We start from the raw sequence: 22,698 nt of genomic DNA on the forward strand, positions 1-22,698 counted from the left end.
CCATTTACCTGTTTCTGCCCCATCATACGTCCAACATTTGCTATCTACCTGAGGAAAAATTCTTTGATGTCTGCTTGGGGTATAAAAATACCTATGTAAGCACTTCCAGACAAAGATCTGAAATCTTCTGGATTTTGGTGCATACTTGGGAGACATACATATACACCCCATTGTTTCTTTATGAATTGCGCATCTAATCTTTCTTCCCAGACCTTCCTAACCTCCTCTGATTCTTATAGTTATCATGCAATATTTTATATGCTCTACTAATTATTCCTTTCTTAATGGCAACTTCTGTTCTGGATTCTACTAAAAACTCTACCAGTGCTGGTCTTTCATTTAGGACCCCCCCTGTTTCTTTCTCTTTGCCTATACTCTGATATCAGTCCTTGATATGAAAGGCAATCTTTAGCCTGCAATCCAAAAAAGTTCTTGGCATCTTCCCATTCTGTTACTTTTCCTCTCTAGTTATTTGCTTCCAGTACCTTGATTCCTTTGCTAGTTTTCTCTAGTATATTCTCGCCCCCTCTTGTCTATTGTCTTTATCCCCATTTGCAGTCATCCCTATCGACAGAGTCTCCTTTCTCCATTCCCATGTTAGCTTAGTTCTTAGAAGATCTTCTGCTACTTTATGAATATAACATTCTGTATGATTGTTGTTGTTCTCCTTAAAGGTTTGCAGCCAAACTCCCAGTCTCTCGGTGTTACTTGAGCTTCTCTCCTGTTTCACCATCATATCTTTCCACTTTGAATTATAGTTTTTTGTCTCTGCTATGTCTAGGAGCCTTAACTGTATTGCTCTGAAATACCCCTTCAACTCAGTTAATCCCAATCTGCCGTGTTCTAATGGAAGAATAAGCTTATCCCACTTGACTCTTGCCATCTTCCCCTCCAGATAAAATCCTTCAACTCTTTATTAATTGCTATCCACTCCACAACTTCTCCTCTTATTGACAAAATGTGCCTGATCAGTGTAAAAAACTAAAGGGACTAAAACATTTTAACTGCTTGTATTTTACTATCAGTATCCATACAACAGAGCTTCCATCTTCTCAGTTTTTGTATTATCTTTTATTTAGTTTCTATCCACATATCCTTAGCTGTCACATCAGCATAATTTTTAATCCATAATCCTAAATACTTCATTTTGTCATGTCCCCATAAGTGTGGATATTTCTGAATCAATTTGCATGTGGGTACATAATTTACTGCTGTTGCTTTTGTTTTTGCTTCATTAATTTTGTTTCCCGAAAAGTTTTGAAACTGTCTGAACATGTTCCACAGCACTGTAATGTCCCTTTCTGGATTTGTCAGGTATAAAATAATGTCATCTGCAAATAGAGTCATCTTTTATTGACTACCATACCAATTGCATCCTTGAATTTATGAGTCCCTTACTTTCTTTTATTTTATTTTTATTTATTTTTATTTTATTTTACATTTGTTGACCGGGCTAGTCCAACTGGATACATATCCTTTTTCAGTAGAGGCCCGGGGAGAAAATTTGAACATAATAACAATGCAAATAAGCATAACAATAAAAATAACAATACAATACGAAAAAAAGACATAGTGAAACCACAGAAACAAGGAGACATCAATATGTATCAGCTAGATTGTTTGCACATACATTTTGTTTGTTTGTCCACTTAACATGTGTGCAATTAAGGAAGTAAAAATTACAATATAAGCTCTTAAAAGGGAGATGAGAGAAGAGGGGCTATGTTGGATTTAATCAGGGTTTAGACATGGGCATAACCATTGGGACTTGAGTATTGCTCGGAGATGAGTTTTGTATAGGTTAAGGAAGTCATGAGTCTAAGGCTGTTTGGGAGTGAGTTCCATTGCTTCCCAATAGAGTTAGCATAAAAGCATCACCTCCCACATTGTTTGATTTGATAGTCATTACCTGGTTACTGTTTGCAGATCAAGGCAGCTTAAGTTGGAGTAAGGGGTCAGGATTTTGGACAGGGCAGGGGTATTATCGGGTTGATTAATAATTTTAAAAGCTTGATTAGTTGATTAAATTTGAGGAGATTAGGTAGTTCAAGCCAGTCCAGTTTCTTTAGGTTGTAAATGGTGGGTCCGATAGGATGTTCCTGTGACAAATCTGGCAATATGATGGTAGGTAGTGGAGAGGTTGTTAAGCTCCATCCGTTATTGAGGAAGGAGAATATTGGGGAGGCATATAATAGTGTGGAGAGGAGATGAGCAATGGTTAGTTTTGCATGGGGAGTAAGACAGTTCCTGATTCTATACATTGAGCCTAATTTTTATTAACTGACTTAATGGTTTGGGCAATGTGCATGTCAAATTTGAGCTTATGGTCAATTGTGATACCTAATAGTTTCGTGTGGGAGACGGGCTCTATGATGGTGCCATTAATGGATTCAACAAAGAAGGTCGTATGATTCACAGGGAGGTTCCTGAGCTATGGGAGTTGTTGTCGAGGAAGAGAAGTAACTTGGTTTTAGTTGGGTTTAGGATGAGTTTCAGGTCAGAGAACCATTTTTACTGTGGCAAAACATTGTTGGGTGGCTGCTTGGAGTTTCTGAAGAGAGAGGTCGAGCAGATCAGGGTGGAGTCATCTGCATATTGAATGCAGGTGGCTGTGGGGATAACAGAGTACAGATCATTTATAAAACAGAGAAAAGAAGGGGACCAAGAATGGAGCCCTGAGGAACCCCAATGTTATTAGGCAGCAGTTGGGATAGACTATTTTGCCATTGGACTGTTTGTTGCCGATCAGCTAGGTAGTCCTTAAACCAGTTTAGTGCTGATTTGTCAAGATGAAGGGTTTGCAGGGTGTGGAGCAATAATTGGTGGTTGACCATGTCGAAAGCTTTGACAAGTCAAGAAAGAGAGCAGAGGATATAAGTTTCTTGTTGTTGCTATTAATTGAGTCAACAAAGAGAGGAGAGCACTGGTACTGTGATGGGGGCGAAGCCATGCTGGGTAATAGAAAGAAGATTATTGATGGTGAGGTAGTGAAGGAATTGTTTGTGAACACACCGTTCCAATATCTTAGCCAGAGGAGACAGTATTGCGATAGGCCTGTAGTTGGAGGTTTCCTTAGAGGACCCTCCCTTATGCAGTGGGATGATGTAAGAAGTTTTCCAAATTGAGGGATGGTGGCCTCAGATAAAGACCTATTAATCAATATTGATATGGGATAGGCAATGGCATCCGATGCTAATTGTAAGTATTCTGCTGGGAGGCGATCGCGCAAGGGTGGACGGTTTCTGTTTTTTTAATAGGGTACGAATATAGGAGGTAGATACTGTTTGGAGTTTAAAGGAGATAGAAGATGAGTCATGAGGCTGGGTTAAGAGTGAAGAGGAATTAGGTAGATGATTGGCTAGGGACTGGATAGTCTCAGTGAAAAAAGTGTTAAAGGTATTGGCAACATCCTCTGGATGTTTGTTAGTGAGTTGGGCGTTGGGGTAGTAGATTTGCCTGGGTGGAGGAGGTTATTAAAGGCAGCCCAGAACTTTTGGGTTAGACTGATGTTTGTCCTGGAGATGGCAGAAGTAGTGTTTTTGTCTCTAGCGTCAGATTTCGTGGAGTTTCTTAGCTGTTGAAATTTAATACGGTTTAGGGGAGTTTTGGTTGTTCTCCAAATTTTCCAAGCATGGGCACGGAGTTTAATTTTATCTTTGGTTTCTTTTGAAAGCCAGGGAGCTATCTGTCTTTGGTTCTAATTAGGCGGTTGGGGCATGGGAATCAAGAATGTTTAGAAATGTGTCATTGAAGTATGACACACATTCTGCTAAGGAAGGATATATAGACGACCAATTGCAGACTTTTAGTTCTGCTAGGAATAGTTCATGGTTAAACTTTTCTTATTTCTGATAAGCTTGTAGATGGGTGACTTGGAAAAAGCAAATTTGTGCTTTATAATATAAGTGATAAGGTGATCACTAAGGTCATTGGGGAGGGTGCCGGTGGTATAGTTGTTCGGATCTTTATTGATAAGTATCCAGTCAATCATACTCTCTTTTGATGTGTGTTGCCAATTCTGGTTGGAGATGGGATTATTTGGGAGAAGCCATTATAGATTAATTGGGTGGGATTTGTCTCAGAGGAGTAGGGGGACCAATCAATGTTAAAGTCCCCTAGTATAATGGTTTCTTGAGGGTAGTTGTTGGCCAACCAACATAAGGTTTGCTCTAGGTTATCTATATTCTTCCCTGGTGGGATATAGATAACTACCAGGTTGATACATTTTTGGGAGTTTATGCAAATCTTTAGTGCAAGCAGTTCAATATTAGAGACCTGAGGGGGATGCAGAGGGTTCTTAGTGATGTTTAGTCTGTTCTTATACATGACAGCTATTCCCCCGCCCTTTCTAGTTATTCTATCTTTCCTTAGTATGTTATAACCCGGTGGGAGAATTTCTTCATCCTTCGTGGCGGGTTTCAGCCATGTTTCAGAGAGACACATGATGTCTGGGGAATGGGTAGCTATCAAAGCATGTAAGCTGTGTACTTTATTGTTAATGCTTCTCAGGTTGAGGTGAAGGGTAAGGAGGGAGGTATTAGGAGTATGAGGTAATGTTGAGGTGCCAGAATCTGGATGAGTGGCAGGGCCTGGGTTGGGGTGAATATCTCCATTTTGAGTAATACATTTTTTTAGGTAATCTAAGAATCTTTGCATTTTGACTAGTATTTTGAGGTTGGTTTTATGTTTGGATGATCGAGGGGAGTGGGGTCTAAGCTGTATACTATAAAGGCCTAGAGTTTTTCGGGTGAGGAGTAGAAACTATAGGGTTGGGAGGAAGGTGCAAGTAAGTGGTCGCGGCTTTGGGGAAAGATATTACTAATAGAGTTTGGTGTTCTAAACGTGTTAAAAGGAAGGGGATAAGAAGAAGTAAAACAATTGTCGTAATGATGGAATACATGGTTTTGCTCATGGTAAAGAGCAAGTAATAAGTTGTGGGAGTGTTTGGGATATAGAGGGCTGATTAAACAAGGGAGGAGGAGTTGTTAAGCTAGTGACAGCTGTGATTGGAAGGGAGGAAAGTGGGATGGTCTGTCTATCTCTATAAATCTGGAGGTAGTGGGGGCGGGTGGGATAAGGGGCAGGGTGGGCGGAGCGAGCCGAGCGGAGCGGGGAATACACCTTTCCAAAACCTGCTTGGAAGTAGCAGGGTCTTAGAGGCAGCTGGGTAAGAGTATAAGGTTAATGTTTATTTTTTGTTTTCCAATTACTGGAACCTGGTGTTATAGTAGCCTTAGATACAAGTATTTCTCTGGTACTGTTAAGTTATCTGCCTGCAGAACGCTTTCCAGGGGAGGAAAACTATAGGATGGGTAAAGCTGTACCCTAAAGTTCTTTCCAGTTACTGGAGGTTAAAGGCATGGGATTGTGCATTCGCACGATGGTAGGGCACATGAGTCAGCGTCCGGTATCAGGGAGCCACGCGATGGTATTTTAGAGTGGGGGGTTCCTAGGAAATGAAGGAGATAAAGCACATTAAATAAGCAGTTTTAGTTAAGCAGTATAGATACAGTAGCTTGTAGTTTAATACATCCGAAGCTAAGTAGCAAGTTCTAGTGGTGTAAGCTAGGTTAAGTTAAGCAGTCTAGATGAGGCATAAATAATATTACGTCCCTTGCACCAACAAGTAAAATAAGTCACTAGTAATGTCCTGTTATGTAATCAAACACATGTATAAAAAGCGCACTGGCCCTGATAGCACAAGTCTACTAAAATCTATAACCAATGGTATCATTTGGTATAGCTTTAGGCAACAGGATAATGTAGGTAAGCATACTCTGCAGATGTTAGATATACACTGTAATATCAGAATAAAACAATCCTATTTTAAGCTGTAGTAAGCGATCTCTCCAACTAAATGAACACGCTAGGAACACCCATAGCATAAAGAAAACAATTAAAACATCAGTATGGCTAGTAATAGGAAGAGCCTATGGCTCAGTGAGAGAGTTCCAGTATATTATAAGCACGGTGCAGAACAAGTAATAATAGTTTGATACAACATGAGCGACAGTTGCAGCATCATTCTATAAGCCGCTAGATGAATCGGCACTCTACCAGAGAGGCGATTCTAGTACTAAACAGCAGCAGAAACACTTTAACATTCAAAGCAGGTTAAATCGAGTTGTTTTACCTTCCCGAAAGGAGAGTCGTCCAGGCAGGGGGACAGAACAGTAGCAGCAGGAGTAAAAGAAGGCGGTTTCTGGCGGGAATATGAAAACTCCTGACGTCAGAACACCGCTGGGAGTACACCTTTCCAAAACCTGCTTGGAAGTAGCAGGGTCTTAGAGGCAGCTGGGTAAGAGTATAAGGTTAATGTTTATTTTTTTTTGTTTTCCAATTACTGGAACCTGGTGTTATAGTAGCCTTAGATACAAGTATTTCTACGGGTACTGTTAAGTTATCTGCCTGCAGAACGCTTTCCAGGGGAGGAAAACTATAGGATGGGTAAAGCTGTACCCTAAAGTTCTTTCCAGTTACTGGAGGTTAAAGGCATGGGATTGTGCATTCGCGATGGTAGGGCACATGAGTCAGCGTCCGTATCAGGGAGCCACTGATGGTATTTTAGAGTGGGGGGTTCCTAGGAAATGAAGGAGATAAAGCACATTAAATAAGCAGTTTTAGTTAAGCAGTATAGATACAGTAGCTTGTAGTTTAATACATCCGAAGCTAAGTAGCAAGTTCTAGTGGTGTAAGCTAGGTTAAGTTAAGCAGTCTAGATGAGGCATAAATAATATTACGTCCCTTGCACCAACAAGTAAAATAAGTCACTAGTAATGTCCTGTTATGTAATCAAACACATGTATAAAAAGCGCACTGGCCCTGATAGCACAAGTCTACTAAAATCTATAACCAATGGTATCATTTGGTATAGCTTTAGGCAACAGGATAATGTAGGTAAGCATACTCTGCAGATGTTAGATATACACTGTAATATCAGAATAAAACAATCCTATTTTAAGCTGTAGTAAGCGATCTCTCCAACTAAATGAACACAACGCTAGGAACACCCATAGCATAAAGAAAACAATTAAAACATCAGTATGGCTAGTAATAGGAAGAGCCTATGGCTCAGTGAGAGAGTTCCAGTATATTATAAGCACGGTGCAGAACAAGTAATAATAGTTTGATACAACATGAGCGACAGTTGCAGCATCATTCTATAAGCCGCTAGATGAATCGGCACTCTACCAGAGAGGCGATTCTAGTACTAAACAGCAGCAGAAACACTTTAACATTCAAAGCAGGTTAAATCGAGTTGTTTTACCTTCCCGAAAGGAGAGTCGTCCAGGCAGGGGGACAGAACAGTACCAGCAGGAGTAAAAGATGGCGGTTTCTGGCGGGGAATATGAAAACTCCCTGACGTCAGAACACCGCTGGGAGTACACCTTTCCAAAACCTGCTTGGAAGTAGCAGGGTCTTAGAGGCAGCTGGGTAAGAGTATAAGGTTAATGTTTATTTTTTTTGTTTTCCAATTACTGGAACCTGGTGTTATAGTAGCCTTAGATACAAGTATTTCTACGGGTACTGTTAAGTTATCTGCCTGCAGAACGCTTTCCAGGGGAGGAAAACTATAGGATGGGTAAAGCTGTACCCTAAAGTTCTTTCCAGTTACTGGAGGTTAAAGGCATGGGATTGTGCATTACGATGGTAGGGCACATGCGAGTCAGCGTCCGGTATCAGGGAGCCAGATGGTATTTTAGAGTGGGGGTTCCCTAAAGTTCTTTCCAGTTACTGGAGGTTAAAGGCATGGGATTGTGCATTCGCACGATGGTAGGGCACATGCGGAGTCAGCGTCCGGTATCAGGGAGCCACGCGATGGTATTTTAGAGTGGGGGGTTCCCTAAAGTTCTTTCCAGTTACTGGAGGTTAAAGGCATGGGATTGTGCATTCGATGGTAGGGCACATGCGAGTCAGCGTCGGTATCAGGGAGCCACGCGATGGTATTTTAGAGTGGGGGGTTCCCTAAAGTTCTTTCCAGTTACTGGAGGTTAAAGGCATGGGATTGTGCATTCGCACGATGGTAGGGCACATGCGGAGTCAGCGTCCGGTATCACCCGGTATTCTTTGCCAATGGTTCTAAATGTAATGCAAATAAAGTGGAGAGATGACACCCTGCGTGGTTCCTCTGCTCAAGCAGAAATCATCAGAGAGGTCCCCACCCACTTAAATTTTTGCCTCCGATCCTTCATACATCCTCCTAATCAACCTTATAAGTTGATCAGGAATGCAAATGCTTCCATTGCTCTGCTCATAAAATCCCAACTTACTCTGTCAAGTGCTTTTTCTGCATCAAGACCCACCAGCAACAGGGGTGTTTTCTTACATTCTTCTTCTCTCTGGATTGTTGCTTTTCTGTTTATGTTGTCAAACGTTTGCCTCCTTTCCACAAAACCACCTTGATCCATATCTGTCAATTTTGGCATTACCTTTGTCATTTTTAGACATTATAGATGTGAACACTTTATAATCATGGTTAAGTGTTGAAATGGGCCTGTATGAAGTTGGATCTGATGGATCTTTACCCTCTTTATGTATTCCATTTACCACTGCTTTCTTCCAGAATGTTGGTACTTCTCATCCTCTTAAAATACTGTTAAACAAAACCTTCCAGATCTTTATCATTTTTCCCTACTAGCTTCCCGGTTATGGATGTCTACCTGAGGAAAAATTCTTTGAAGTCTGCTTGGGGTGTAAAATACCTCTTTAGGTAGTACAGAGTGAAATATATGTTCTTTGTAGTCTATATCAGTTTTTGTATCTTGGGGAATAACATGTAAATTTGCTCCAAACTCCTACTACTGAATTCACATCTTCCATGCCAAATATTTTCATAAATTTCTTCAGAAAAAATCTACTCTCTTTTGTTATATTTTCCCTTCTTGGGCCCTGCAGATACATCTTCACTGCTACAAATCAAATTCTAGTCCCCATTTATAAGTAATAATCCCTGTTGAAAATTGATTATTTCTCCCAGAATTTTTCTTAAGTTCCATTATAGCATATATGTAAATATAAATGCATGCCAATGTAATCCTCCTCCCATGCCACTAGTCCCTTAATAGTACAAATCTACCCTTATTATCTTTTTTTATTCTGTTCTATCACCATTGGAGCTCCCCTTGTAATTAATAAAAGTACACCTTTTTTCCTTTGTCCTTAGTATTCTGCTGAATAAGTGTGATGAAAACCTTTCTTTATCAAATTCACATGTTCAGTTATTTCCAAATGTGCTGTAACTAGCTATTTGCACTCACTATTTTTTCTTTTTTATATGTATCTGTGAGACTATTTACATATAAAGATAATGTAGAAAGCATCATTATTTTAAAAAGTTATTATTCCCACCTTTTATGTGTAACAGTTTTTTTGTTAAGTGACTAGTTCGAGCTTTTGTTTTACATACTTATGTTGCACATACTAATGTCTGGCAGGTTGATCTTTTATACAGTTGTTTTTTGTCATATCCATTTGAGCCTGTGTTACATCTTACAAAACATTTTGTTTTATTGAAAGCCCTCAAACAAACAAACATATCCCTAAAACTTATCAATTTAATACTAGCACACAAAACTATATACATCTTCAAATATTGAAGCTTTACCCTCCTAATAGAAACAGTTGTCCCAGACTGATAGCCACACTGACAGACGTGGGTTAACCTAAAAGAAAGTTTATCCATGCCAAGATACATGGTACAGCTTGTGCTTCTGCTAAATGCTGTTTGGTTTTGTCTTATCTTTATTACTCTCCCAGATTGGCAAAACACTTGAATGCTTTCAGAAAACATGATCTTCTTAGCTATTGAAAGAAAGAATGTGCAATTTTTATTGCACTTTATCAAATTGTCTCCATGGTGACATGAGAAGCAAATACAAAGCTGCTACTGCAAGCACTCATTTATTTACTAGACAATGTTCTTTTTTATTTATTTGCTTTCTTTTACAACTTGTTACTAGATCAAGCCAAGGGCCTTAATCCATTCATTCTCCTATGCAAGAGTGAAAAACGTATAACTTTTTTTTCTTGTATCCTGCTGTTTTGACCAGACTTTTCTTCTTTTTATTTACATGAAGTGCCTACATTTCTTGAAACTGAACAATGAGAAGGAAGGAAGAAAACAGAAGGAAGAAAAAAACAGGGGTACATGCATACTTTAGTAACCCCATTACACTCAAATATAACTGAGAAAACTTTACTTTATAGCATGCAAATTATATCATGCCTTATACAAAACACTCCTAATAAGAACAACATTGTATTTACTTACAGTTAACTCTCTTCTTCCTCTTCACCCCTCCTAAATGTTCTTCCAGTCATTAATGGCATGAAGTAAGGTGTATGCTTTAGAGTCCCCTACATGTTTAACAAAGTTAAAGTCCAATATTTCTAGGTTTTCTTGTTCTGTCATTTTTCACAAATAAAATTAATGCTTTGTAATCTGACATTTATTTGTCAATTTCTGGGCTGCTAGTTTTATTCCTGTTGATCTCCATCTCTCAAATCCAGTCTCTACTTCATTTCCAGTGTACTCCTTGTTCTAGTCAACTATTGTGTTTTTTCTCTTTCTCAAGCATTTTCTGTTGAAACATTGGAAAAGGTTTCACTTTCGCAGTCTATCTGTGATCTTTTATTATCAGATGAACAAGAAGCAGAATCTCCTGCTGTTTCATAAACCACTGTTGGCTGAGCAAACATTTGCATTTCCTCCTTAGCATGCTCTGCATCAGTAAATGATTGTTGTCCCTCCAGGAAAGAATATTCTGAAAGTAGCTGCAGGTACAGCAGCTTGAATCTCACTCCTGTTTCTCGACATTCCCTGATTAGTGGAATACATTTACTCCTCTTTTGCCTGGTGCACAGTGAGTAATCATTTTCCACAAACACTCTACTGTCTTTCACTTTTAGTACTTTGTACTGTGGACATAGCATGTCTTAATAACATGCACAGGCTATGGGGGCAGCCCCAATAGGCGCAAAGTGTTAGAGGCCATTATCTTCAGATTATGATCAGTGTTGGCCGTATTACTAAGATTTATTTTTGAGTGCAAGTATTGCATTTCTGTTCAGAACTGAAGCAGTTCTGTGGCACTTCATGTGTGGCAGAAACTGAAGCAGCATATTGCTGTAGTTTGCTACAGTTTAAAAGGAATTTTTTAGCATGTCCTGTTCCAGGATTTCTGAACTGAAGTGGTGTGTGTGTGTGAACTGTGGTATAGACTACACTTTAAAAATAAATTTATTTTTTTGAGTAAGCCCAGCTGTGGACTTAAAAACTGAAGAGCTTTAGCACCACATATGTGGACTTTAGTAGCTGCTTGAACAAATATACCAAGTCCTGCAGCTGTACTTTAAAACAAAAGAAAAGTGTTTTTGGAGTGGCTGCTTGAACAGGGCACGGCAGCTGATACCAGATTAGCAGTGTACACCTCTGCAGTGAATGACTCAAATTCAAGATAAAAAGTAAAGCCACTTCTGGAAAATGAGTTAAAGTCTAAGGAGATAAAGTCAGAATTAATAATCAAAATGTGGTGTTTAGACTAGACACCAGCACAGAGTTCACTTAAATGTTTGTATGAGGTTCAGAATCACTGAGTCTGAAGGAGAGCAATCCAAACCAGTTGTTAATGTCAGTTGCTTACTTATTGTGGTCACCGTGTAAAATTGAAGGAACAGAAAGTGCTAATGTGTGAATATAAGAGTAAGTTATGCAGTGATCAATTCCAGATGCTTGATATTACAAATACTGGGTCTTTTGACTTGCCAAAGATTTGTCTGACTGAAAAGACTCCGTAGTATTATTGCTTAGATATATGGTGTATATCAGAAATTGTTCGTTCTGATGATTTATTTAAAGAATACAAAGGTGTATTTACTGGCTTGGGCTATTTGCTATGCATTTATTTTATGCAGGCAAACTATTTATTCATTTATTTGTTGACAAGGTTAATCCTGATGTGCAGTGCCCATTTTCAGAGGGAAGCTGGATTGTAACATACAGCTGTTTGGCTTAGAGTGAAATTTGACCCAAGTGGTATTGACTGCTTGCATATAGGGTTGCCACCTTTCCACATGGCCAAAGTGGGACATTTGTGCTACAAACATCAGATTTTGCAGGGCAAAACATACAGTACAAAGGACATAACTTCAGTTGTTTGCCTGAATAAAAGTTTATTCTTGTAGCATTTTTGTTCCTTATTCTGTTTCTTATAACATTTAGGTGTTTCAGATACAGAATAACTGTTTTATGCAACTATTACATACAATATAGAAAATAATTTTGTCCTAAAATTTCAGGACATTTGCCATTTTCTCACAATATTTTGCAGGACACAACTGGGACAGGTGGTAACCCTACTTGCATATGTCTTAGTGCTATAATGATGGCAAAATGGAAATGCCAGCTGAATTAACTGGTTAAAAATAAGCATTTAAAGTGATGCAGGGAAAGTATCACTGCAGAAAAGCTCAAAATATGTTGAAACTTTTTTGTCATCTCTTGGGTATGATTGTCTTTTTGAAATCTAACCGGTTGACTTTGTAAAACTGTAGTCATCCGGTACTGTTAAATTGCATCTGATTTCCATAGCAACCACCTTGAACAGTTGATGCTGTCCACTGGTTTATATTATATTCGGTGTAACACAGAAGTCAGCAGTGCAGTGTTTTTTTTTTTAATTATTGTCTTTATTTAGAGCATACATTTATTTTCTTGTCTTTTTGTTTTATTGTAAATGGTAAGTAGCTGTATTTTGTAGTTGCTGTTTTCTGATCCGCTAAAGAAAAAAGCTGTATCCTTTAATGTATATATCGACTGATTAAAAAAAAACACTTAATATAGTCAGCTTTATCCAAGATTTACTCCCTGTAAAATCACCTAGATGCAGTTTAGTGCCTGGAAACCCATCATATCTGTTACTTCATTTCCATTTCCCCACCAGAGGCCATGAAAGTCCAGCATCTTTTTTCTTTTTCCCTCTTCTGATATATTTTGACACAGAGGTTAAGTTTGCAAGCTGTAGTTCCTGTGTACAGGTTTTGTTTTCCTTAACTTTCATTTACTTACTATGTGACCTTAAGCAGCTCAGCAAACCAGACATTGCTCTTGAGTTGCCCCTGAAAAGGGACTTGTGTGTCCAGTGGGATTACCTGGTTAACAAATAGGATTAGTGTTATTGTTATTATTCAGAAAGAAATGTGTCTCAGTTTGCAGGAAGTAGGCTGTGTGACCCACCACTGCCAACCAGTAATCAAGGAGCCTCAAACATCACCACTGGCAAAAGTGGAGGACGTTCACTGGGACGATAACAGGTACACACACAGTATTTCCAGATGCAGCTCTCTGCATCAAGAGAAGTTTCCCTTAAGAGCACACAGAGTCCACAGTCAGCCCAGGACTGGTTTCTCCCTCTTCCTCAAGATCCCCAATAAGACACCCCACTGGCACAGCTATAGAGTTGAGATCTTAGCTGAGTGACCAAGCCAAGACCTCCAGCACCCTCTCTGTCCAGCCATTGTTCCGTGTCCCTGCCCAAGTAGCTGACACATGCACTATTTGATGTTTGATTTGTACACAAACAAATCTGGGAAAGACTGGCACAGCTATACTCCCTTCTGCTCAGACTATAAGGTAGTTACCACTTCCACCAGTCACTCCTTATCAGCTAATACAAATAGTTTGACCAAGAGCAAGGCTATTAGGAATAGCCCACACAGGGTCATCAAATAAGTATGCAGGTACTCTCAAAACTTAAATATCTCTACACAGATCAGCCACAATGAAAGGTTTAAATATGTGTAATAATAAATAATGAACAAGACAATACTAAATATATATTCACAGTGACATCGGAGTTCAAAACCACAGGAAATATTTAAAGTAACATTGCAGTACAGGTTCACACAAATAAAGAAAAACAAAACCTAAACTAAGCTTCTCTATATTCCTGACTGCTTATAAGAGAGTTGCTATATCCTAATAACTTGTGGTGAATGGTTCTTCTTGTTGTCAGATCCAAGACAGAATGCAGAATGCTCTGTCTCACTAACTGACTTCTCAAAATAATATCTAAACTACTACTACTGGGATAGCTTGCAGAATGACATAATTTCTGTTCATCTGGCTTCTAGTTTTCATGCAACACCCCGTTGCTGGCAGTATTTATCATCTACCAGTAAAAATACCCAGACAAGGGTTTTTGCTCATATCTTTGGCAGATGCTGGAAATCATAAAACAATTGCATTCCTTCATGTTTCTAAAGTAGCAGTTAGTTCACCCCAAAGATAGTACAGAAAGCTTCCCAGTAAATACTTTGTCTCGCTGAATGCATTGAAATATCGTTATGGCGTAGCCTATAAAGTGATTTAATTTCAGATATTTTTCTAAAGTTTGAACTGAGCTTAACCCTCCAGTTTCCTCTGTTAAAACAGATACATTTAAGCAGTTACAATAGTGCATGTACATTTCTGTTCTCTTCCATAGGGCACACGGGATACATTTAAGCACAAGAACTTTACAAATACCTTTTCAACACAAACATCTGTACAAAGCAGTTTGATATACACATGACATGCAGTTCTAATACATTTGTAACACCAGCATCTTGTATAAATTAGTTTGATATTCACAAATGACATATATGTATTTCAAAATTCCAGCTAGCAGTGCCAGCAGTACCTCCTTTTGTCACAGGCTACACCGTGACTTTTTGTAGTTTTCTTTGTTAAGGATCACTTACAAATTTGCTTTATGATGCAATTGGTAAAGTTCTATAAAGCACAAATAAAATATAGAGTTAGGTGTTGGAGAAGTCTTTATGTGAAGAAATGGAGTGAGCTATACTGCATCACTACATAAACACAGAATGGTATGTACTCTTACCTTTGCCCAGTAGAGTGTTCCTTTTACCCTTGTAACTGATTAAAATTAAAGAGTGTTTCTGAAAATCTTGCTGTTCATTAGTTGTTGAACTTTAATGCAGTAAAAACATACAGAGAACGTCTGCCTAACTCAAGATATACATGACTATAACTAATTGGGTGTAAGACCAATCAATTGGTTAAAACTGGCACAGACTGTTTGGTTATAGTCTTTGCATCCGTGTATGTAAGTAAAGTAGTAGGGAAAGATTCAGATAAAACAAACCAGTCCTGGGCTAGGTGCCTCTCAAGATAAAATCTCTGTTAATGAAATAGAAAAACAAAAGAAGCACTCCTTAGCGGCAACACTTTATTATAGAATAAAAATAGTAAGCGCTTTCACGTTACGAGGAACGTTTCTTCAGACTTCAAAAAACACATATCCTGACTGCATTTAAATATATATCTATACACTTACTAACCAACCACTAAAGTAAGATCATTAAACAATCAAGTGAGATAGTTAATTAATTAATTTAATTAATTTATTAATTTATCAATTAATTATGTCTTCATCAATTAGAACTATATACATCTATAGGGAAACTCTATATAAAACCTTATATAACAAAACGTCCTATCTATGCATTGTAATCAACTGCTTTAAAATTTTAACAATTTTAACAATATTTTATATTTCTAATTGATGAAGACATAATTAATTGATAAATTAATTAATTAACTATCTCACTTGATTGTTTAATGATCTGCCTTTAGTGGTTGGTTAGTAAGTGTATAGATATATATTTAAATGCAGTCAGGATATGTGTTTTTTGAAGTCTGAAGAAACGTTCCTCGTAACGTGAAAGCGCTTACTATTTTTATTCTATAATAAAGTGTTGCCGCTAAGCCATGGAGTGCTTCTTTTGTTTTTCTAATTCGTTAGTAGGGAAAGATTGTTGTTATTAACTGAAGCATATCAGCTGTTTCAGGGGAAAAAAAGTTCTACTGGTCAACTGATGCACATGGAGAGTTCTCATCTGTGATGCAAGTGACTCAGGTTCATGTACTGACCTCAGAAGGATTTGGGTAGTCAGTGAGCATTTTTTCTCACATATGGAAGGAGGACAATAGTGTACATGGGCTTTCTGTTGCTTAGTAAAGGACAGAGTGGGAAGCTTGGAGCAGATATGGACATTATCAATGGAGGAGTGACTAGAAGCATCTGCAGCAATCCAGACTTGTTGAATTGCTTGATTTTCCTGTACAGACATCATTGCTTGTCATGTGTTGGGAAGAAGTTGTGACAGCTGGTATTGCATAAAAAAGCTTCATTCTGCAGCATGGTGGCACAGGATTTTAATCTCATAGCCTTTATCTTTACAGAGAACAAGAAAAGGGGTGAGCAACAGACAGACTCCTTGAAATCAGCAGGTAGAAATAAGGCATGCAAGCATAAAAAAGGAAACTTAGGTACCCTTCCTTCCTTTAATACTTGCTTGTGGTGTAAGTGTCCATTATGGGTGACTATAATGAAGGAGATATTTACACAGTAACTGTTTTATCCAGACTCCTGATCCTGTCCAGATCCAGCATTTACATTTCTGCAGGATCATACTTGATTCAGTGCATATTTGCTAATGTTGTACTTGTGATCATTAATATAGTATCTATCTCTGTCTCATCTCTTGCTAGACTTGGGGAAGGGGTGTACCACATTTGGTTAGTACTGGACAGTTCTACATTTATGATTGGCTTGAGGAAATGAGCAGACACCTAGGATTAATGGCACCAAAACAGCTGATATTTTTGAGAATGCACAAAACCCCAAAAGGACACGTGTTTTTTTTTTTTCCTGTGTGGTTCCGATAATAACGGCTTTCATTCTGTGCACTTTGTTAAAAAGTATCTATAAAATATTTGTTTACTGGTTGCTGTTAGTTTTGCTTTTAAATAAATGTTAACAGCAGCATCCAGACTCTGAATGAATGGATCAAAAGTTATTTGCTGCCTTTAATTATTCGAGAACCTTTTTGTATAATGTACATATGTATGACTTCAGAAAGATGGTTTATGATGCAGGTGATAGAAACAGTTGAATGTTTAGTAGCTAGCTAATCGAAGAAATTGAAATCAAAACTAACTTTATTTCTCTGCTGTAGATGTGTCTCTTACTCAGCTGCTGAATGTAGTGGAGGAAGAAAACATGACTGTTTTAAGAAGTGTTGCAGAGGCGTGCCTTGATATCAGACGTACTGCCAAACCATCTCCATCAAAAGACAAATGCACATTACAGCCCTGGTGGCAGACTTCTCAAAAACAGCAAAAGGTATCACTAGGTACAGTTAATTTTTTGTCTGAGATTCACAGGCTACTTTGATACTTCATGTATATTTTCAGCACCAAGCCAGATGGTGTGATAGTCATAGAAGTATTAAAACATTGTTGTTAAACTTTTAAAAGTGTTAAAAATTTGGCATATGAGAAGAAGGTCTTAAAACCACCCCATTACTTGGTTAACAAATAATAAAATAAGAAATAAATACATATAAAATGATTCAGTGTTTTGTAATTTTAGCTTATTTTAATCATTTGTAATCCAAATAATCCTGCTATTTACAAGTATCTGTTTTCAGGGGTGATTAAGGAGCACTGTACTTATGTGAATTTATAAAAAACAACCAGCTAGAAATGGGACGGTGAGCAACAGAAAGCCTTCCCTGCCCCTTCTGTAAGGGTAAGGCATGTGAATTTGCATGTCAACTCAATGTATTTATTTATTGTTATTTGATAACCAAGAAAGTCCGACTGGGTAGGTGCTCATTTTCAGCTGAGGCTTGAGGAGAAAATCTCCAAAGTATTACAAAACATTGTAAGAACGGTAATTCTACAATCTTCAAAAAAAAAGTGGAAAGACAGCTATGATTTAAATCATTTTCACAAATTAAACATAATGTGATGATGTTGTTTAAAATAGATACAGCTTATATGACAATGATTTAATATTAATGTTTGCCAGTTTAGAGAAATTAAAGGTATGTTAGTATAATAAAAACAGGAATTACAATATGAAGTGAGAGAAAAAAACATGGCTGCGGCAAGTTTAGATAGAGAGTCAATGGAGAGAAATTGACTGAAGTTAGGAAGTGAGTGAAGAAGGGGGAGTAATGAGGTCTAAGGTGTGAACAGGTAGTTTTCATATTTAAAGATGTATTTTATCCGGATTCACTTTATAAGCCCGAAATCCTGAAATCTCGAATTTCAGAATCTCGAGCCCATAAAGTGGAAAATCCAAATACCCAAAGCCGTGAAACCCTAAATCCCAAAACCACAAAACCTTGAAAACACACAGCACACACTACACAACACATACAAACACAGACACACACATCACCTGACACTGTCAAAAACCAATACAACACACACGCACACAACTAAATAAGCACACACACCTACCCTTATTATATGCAGGTGGGCAAGCCCCCCACACCTCCCCACTTAAATATTCTGGCTCCAAGGTTGCACGCCATACACACACGCACGAAACACCACCACACTAACTACATTCCTGTCGCACACACACACATCACAGTAACAACATACACTAACACACACTAAAGTCCCTACCCAACACCCTTAAACATAAACACTTACCTGAATCTATGAACACAGCGCAACAACAGAACCGCTAATTCAAAATCTTCCACATTCGAGATTTTGAATTTCGCTGCTCTGGGGTTGCGATGTTCTGATCTTTCCACTTTATGGGCTCGGGATTCTGAAATTCGAGATTTCAGGATTTCAAGCTTATAAAGTACTTCCATTTTATCCTGGGATTGAGTAAGAACAGAGTTAGATTTTGGCTGAGATGATTTTAAAGTTCTTGAGGGAGGGTGTTGACCTGATGGATATAGGTAAAGGGTTCCAGGTCTTAGTAACTTGGTATGAGTACAGACCACAGCCAGCAGATTTGATAGGTTTGTGGACAGAGAGTAGATTATGGCCATTGGATCATGATGACTGAGTGGAAACATAGTTGTATAGAATGGTATTTAGTGCTAGACAAGCAGATGGATGCTGGAAAATTTTATAGGTGATAGGAAATTTTGTATGTTAGCTGATGGGGTAGTTCTAACCAATTTAGACTTTTTAGTGCTGTACAGTGGTGTGTTTTGAAAGGAGTATTTGCTGCAAATGTAGCAACTTTATTATAACACTGTTTAGGTTTTGCTTTTTCTGATGCCTAGAGATTAGTAAGGATGGGAACACCATAAAGCAGTGAGAGGAGTAGGTAAGTAAAGGCAAGTGAAGTTGTAGTTGCAATAATGAGAAAGTGTTTGGCTGTATAAAGCATTCCTAGGTTTTGGTTAGTTTTTTATGCAAGTTTTTTATATGCAAGTCAAATTTAGGATTACCATCCATTACCATCCCTAATAACTTGAGAAGAGACTTCATTGGTTGTATTATTAAGAGATTAGATTTTGTGTATTATTTTTATGGGAGAGGGATTTTTTTTTTTTTTGGGCAGGGTACTTTTTTTTGCTTTTTGTATTAGGGAGGCCTTTAGAGTGGATGTATGGAGGGTATTGGTAAGAATGTTAAAAATGAGGGAACCAAGGGCAGAGACTTGTGGTGACTGGGAACTATGAAGAGAGGGTGGAGTTTCATTTTATTGACTGATACCTATTGGACAAGTAGCTTTTGAACCACAGAAGGGTGGGCTGAGATTGACCTAATGAGGACATTTGAAGCAGAAGTTTGCTGTGTCAAACTGTGTTGAAGTCTTTAGACAAAGTTAGAAATAAGGAGGAGGCTAGTTTGCCATTCTGTCTAGTTTTATTGAAAGTATCTATAAAGGTTAGAAGTGCAGTGTTAGTAATACGGGGAGGGACAGACGCTGTGTTTGTTGTGTGGGGGATAGGAGTTCTTACTGCAGGAGGTAGTTTAGCAGTTGTTTTTGAATACATTGTTCAAGTGTTTTGTAGAGGGAGGGTAAGACTGCTGTAGGTCTCAGGTTAGTAATGCCTGGTGAGTTTCCTTATTTGTGTAGAGGGATACTGAGTGATTTTATCTAGAGGGAGGAAATGTAGGATTCCTGGATTGGCCTATTTATGTGGACTGAGACAGGATAGGCAATACTGATGGCTGTTATTTTAAGGTACTCACTTGGAACTTCATCAGTTGAAGTAAAAGTAGATGTGATGACTTGTGGCTTTTGCAGGGTTAGGATTAAATGCTGGGGAATCCTTGGTTAAGGGTACTATACCATCTATTAAATAAAAGTTGAATTATTTTGCAGTTTTGAGTGGTGAGTTATTGGACGAGGTGCTAGGGTTGAATTTTTGGCCAGAATGTAAAATTTCTTTAATGGCTTACCAGAATTTTTAAGGTTGAGTTTACTATTTTTCTGAGTGTTGTTATAGTATAGTTTTTGTGTCTTCATTCATTTGCTTTAGTACTGTTGCGGTGCCTTCTGAAGTTTTCAATATATTGTGGTGGTTTACATTTTTGCCATTCTTTCCACTCTTCTTCTGTATCCTGCATTAGCAAGCTACTCTTTTTGAATACCTAAATCGAATGATTTGTTTTTGGTTTCTTCCAGCTAGGAAGTGCAAGGCTAGTTAGGAAAGTTGAATTAATTTACAACATTGTCTAAAGGGAGGACTTTTTGGATTTTCCAGTTAATGTATGATAGGATAGTAATGAATATTTCTGGGTTAAACAGGTTGCTTGCTGTTTTATAAACATGCTGCCCACTCCACTAGAAAAGTGTCTACCTTTAGTGCTTGCTACAATAGTGCATCTATTTTGAAGTCCATGTTGTTGCTACTTGTTATTCATTGCATATTTTTGTCAAGGTTTGCAGTCTGAGCTGTAACACCTAAGGTAAGGCTTCCTTATCTAGCACTGTTCAAGTTTCAGCTTTCTAAACCTTGATCTTGTACTTTAGTATCATCTCTTCCACTCTGGTAGTTTACTGCTTCGGATTGATCATGATCACTTGAACCATCAAAGATGGAGAGGTAACCATTGTTCGATATAAAATGTAGAGTCTTATTTTATCTGTTGATTTGTCTGTCTATTCTCTTGGACTTTCTCAGTTGATTTGTCTGTCTATTCTCTTTGGGGGGCACAAGTGCTCCCTTGATACCCTCTGTGGGGTGTATGCAACCTCTCCACGTGCAATCAGTTGTAAGATTAGCGGGTATCATTAGCAGTGCAGGTGTCACATTGTCTTTATTTCCTAAATTGCAGGAAGGTACTCGCTAGTACCCTAGGAAAAAACTCACGGGCACTGGGATTGGGCCACACTTACATCCCATGGCATGGCATCTTTCCAGAAAATTATTGACCAGTGATTAATGGAAAGGATAAGTCCAACAATCAAACCCATCAAGGATGGTCTTATTGTAGGACATATGAATCTGTTCTTAATAACTAGAATAATGTCTGCTGTTTTGAGGGCACAGTGTTTTTTTTCTCCTGGAGATGACCTTTACTTGGATTGGCTTTCCTTCTTGCCAGCACAGAGGCAACATATGCAGGTTTTACTTTAGAGTGGTGACAAGTGTGCTACAGTTTCTGGCCCAAGTGGATGCTGAAAACTTAGTCTGCCATTTTGATGACTGCATGATAAAGGGTATATCTGTGATGCTGAAGAAAGCTATCTACCTCTTAAAATGATGACATGGGCTCTCTTACCATGACCTTTATATAAGGTCTGTCTTTACTGTCTTCTCACAGAATGTTGGTTTCTTGTGGAGAGATGTTTATAATGTCGAGACTGTACGGATTATATTTTATCTTCATTGCAATAAGCACACTGGTTTCTCCAGATATTGCTAATCTTAATCTATATTTTGAGTGGAGGTCATGAAAATTTACTTGTAGTTTTTGATATTTTTTACACTTTTCTGTGTTTTCCAGCCTTAATCAGACCATCCATAATAATGTATCTGAATTTGCCACAGTTGTAGCTGGAACTTCTTTCCTGTATTTTATTTAACCAGCTAGAAAAGCTCCTTGTCATACTAGATCATCATCATCTTACTGGATTACTTGCTGCTGTGATAGACATGCACATTTTTTATGCACTGTCCCATCTCTGCCAGTCTCTACTCATATGGTTGCTGGAGAAGTGGTGATAAGTCTCCCTGAGTAAGGAGCTAAGGGCATTAATCTGAGGGTCCTTCTGCAGGTGAAATGTCTCCCTGAGTAAGGAGCTAAGGCCATTAATCTAAGGGTCATTTTCCAGTGTTTACAATATTTTAGTACATTCTTCTTGTGCACTTTCGATCTCAAGTTCCCGATTCCTTTGCTTTTGGTGTCATTTGTGCTTACTTCTCTAGGCACTGCATTCCAGGACCTAACCATCTTGAATTTGGTATATTTTCTCTCACATATGATGAACTCTCCCAATCTGTCTTCTCCCTCTCCCGTCCCTTCCTAATGTAGTTTCAGTACCACTCCTAGTTTTCAAACAGTGTGCTGTGGCTAGAATTATTTGCCCCTTTCCCTTCTGATGTAGTCATATTCACCTTCTGCCCCCTCCATACCCATCCCTTTTTGATAAGTGTCTAGAAAGACCTAGTCTATCCATGGAATTTGAATTCTACCCTTAAAGATATTGGCAACTTTAGTGAGAGCTGTTTTCTGTTCCCTTATAATTCAGCTCCTGAAAGACAGCCATGTTTTTGGCAATTGCTAACAATAGAAGGGTGTCAGCATCGGAGGCCATGCCTTATATATTTTTGCTTGAAGGTCGACTACTTTTTTTTCTGGTTTCTTTCTTTCTACTGGAAATCAGGTCTGAGCTTACTCTAAAAAAATAGATACTG

General features: G+C 38.3%; 1 protein-coding gene across 3 annotated transcripts in view; it reads left to right on the forward strand.

The window, feature by feature from the left end:
• LOC122809734 overlaps positions 1-22,698 on the forward strand; it is a gene marked incomplete at its 5' end in the record, with an annotated part of 455,767 nt that overhangs the window by 132,717 nt on the left and 300,352 nt on the right. For all 3 annotated transcript variants that reach the window (XM_044081441.1, XM_044081442.1, XM_044081443.1), the window contains 1 exon segment: positions 17,023-17,189. In XM_044081441.1, coding sequence (XP_043937376.1) covers positions 17,023-17,189 — 167 coding nt within the window.

The sequence above is a fragment of the Protopterus annectens genome, chromosome 8.part0 (assembly GCF_019279795.1).
Source record: "Protopterus annectens isolate FY-2018-M chromosome 8.part0, PAN1.0, whole genome shotgun sequence".
Lineage (NCBI taxonomy): Eukaryota > Metazoa > Chordata > Ceratodontiformes > Protopteridae > Protopterus > Protopterus annectens.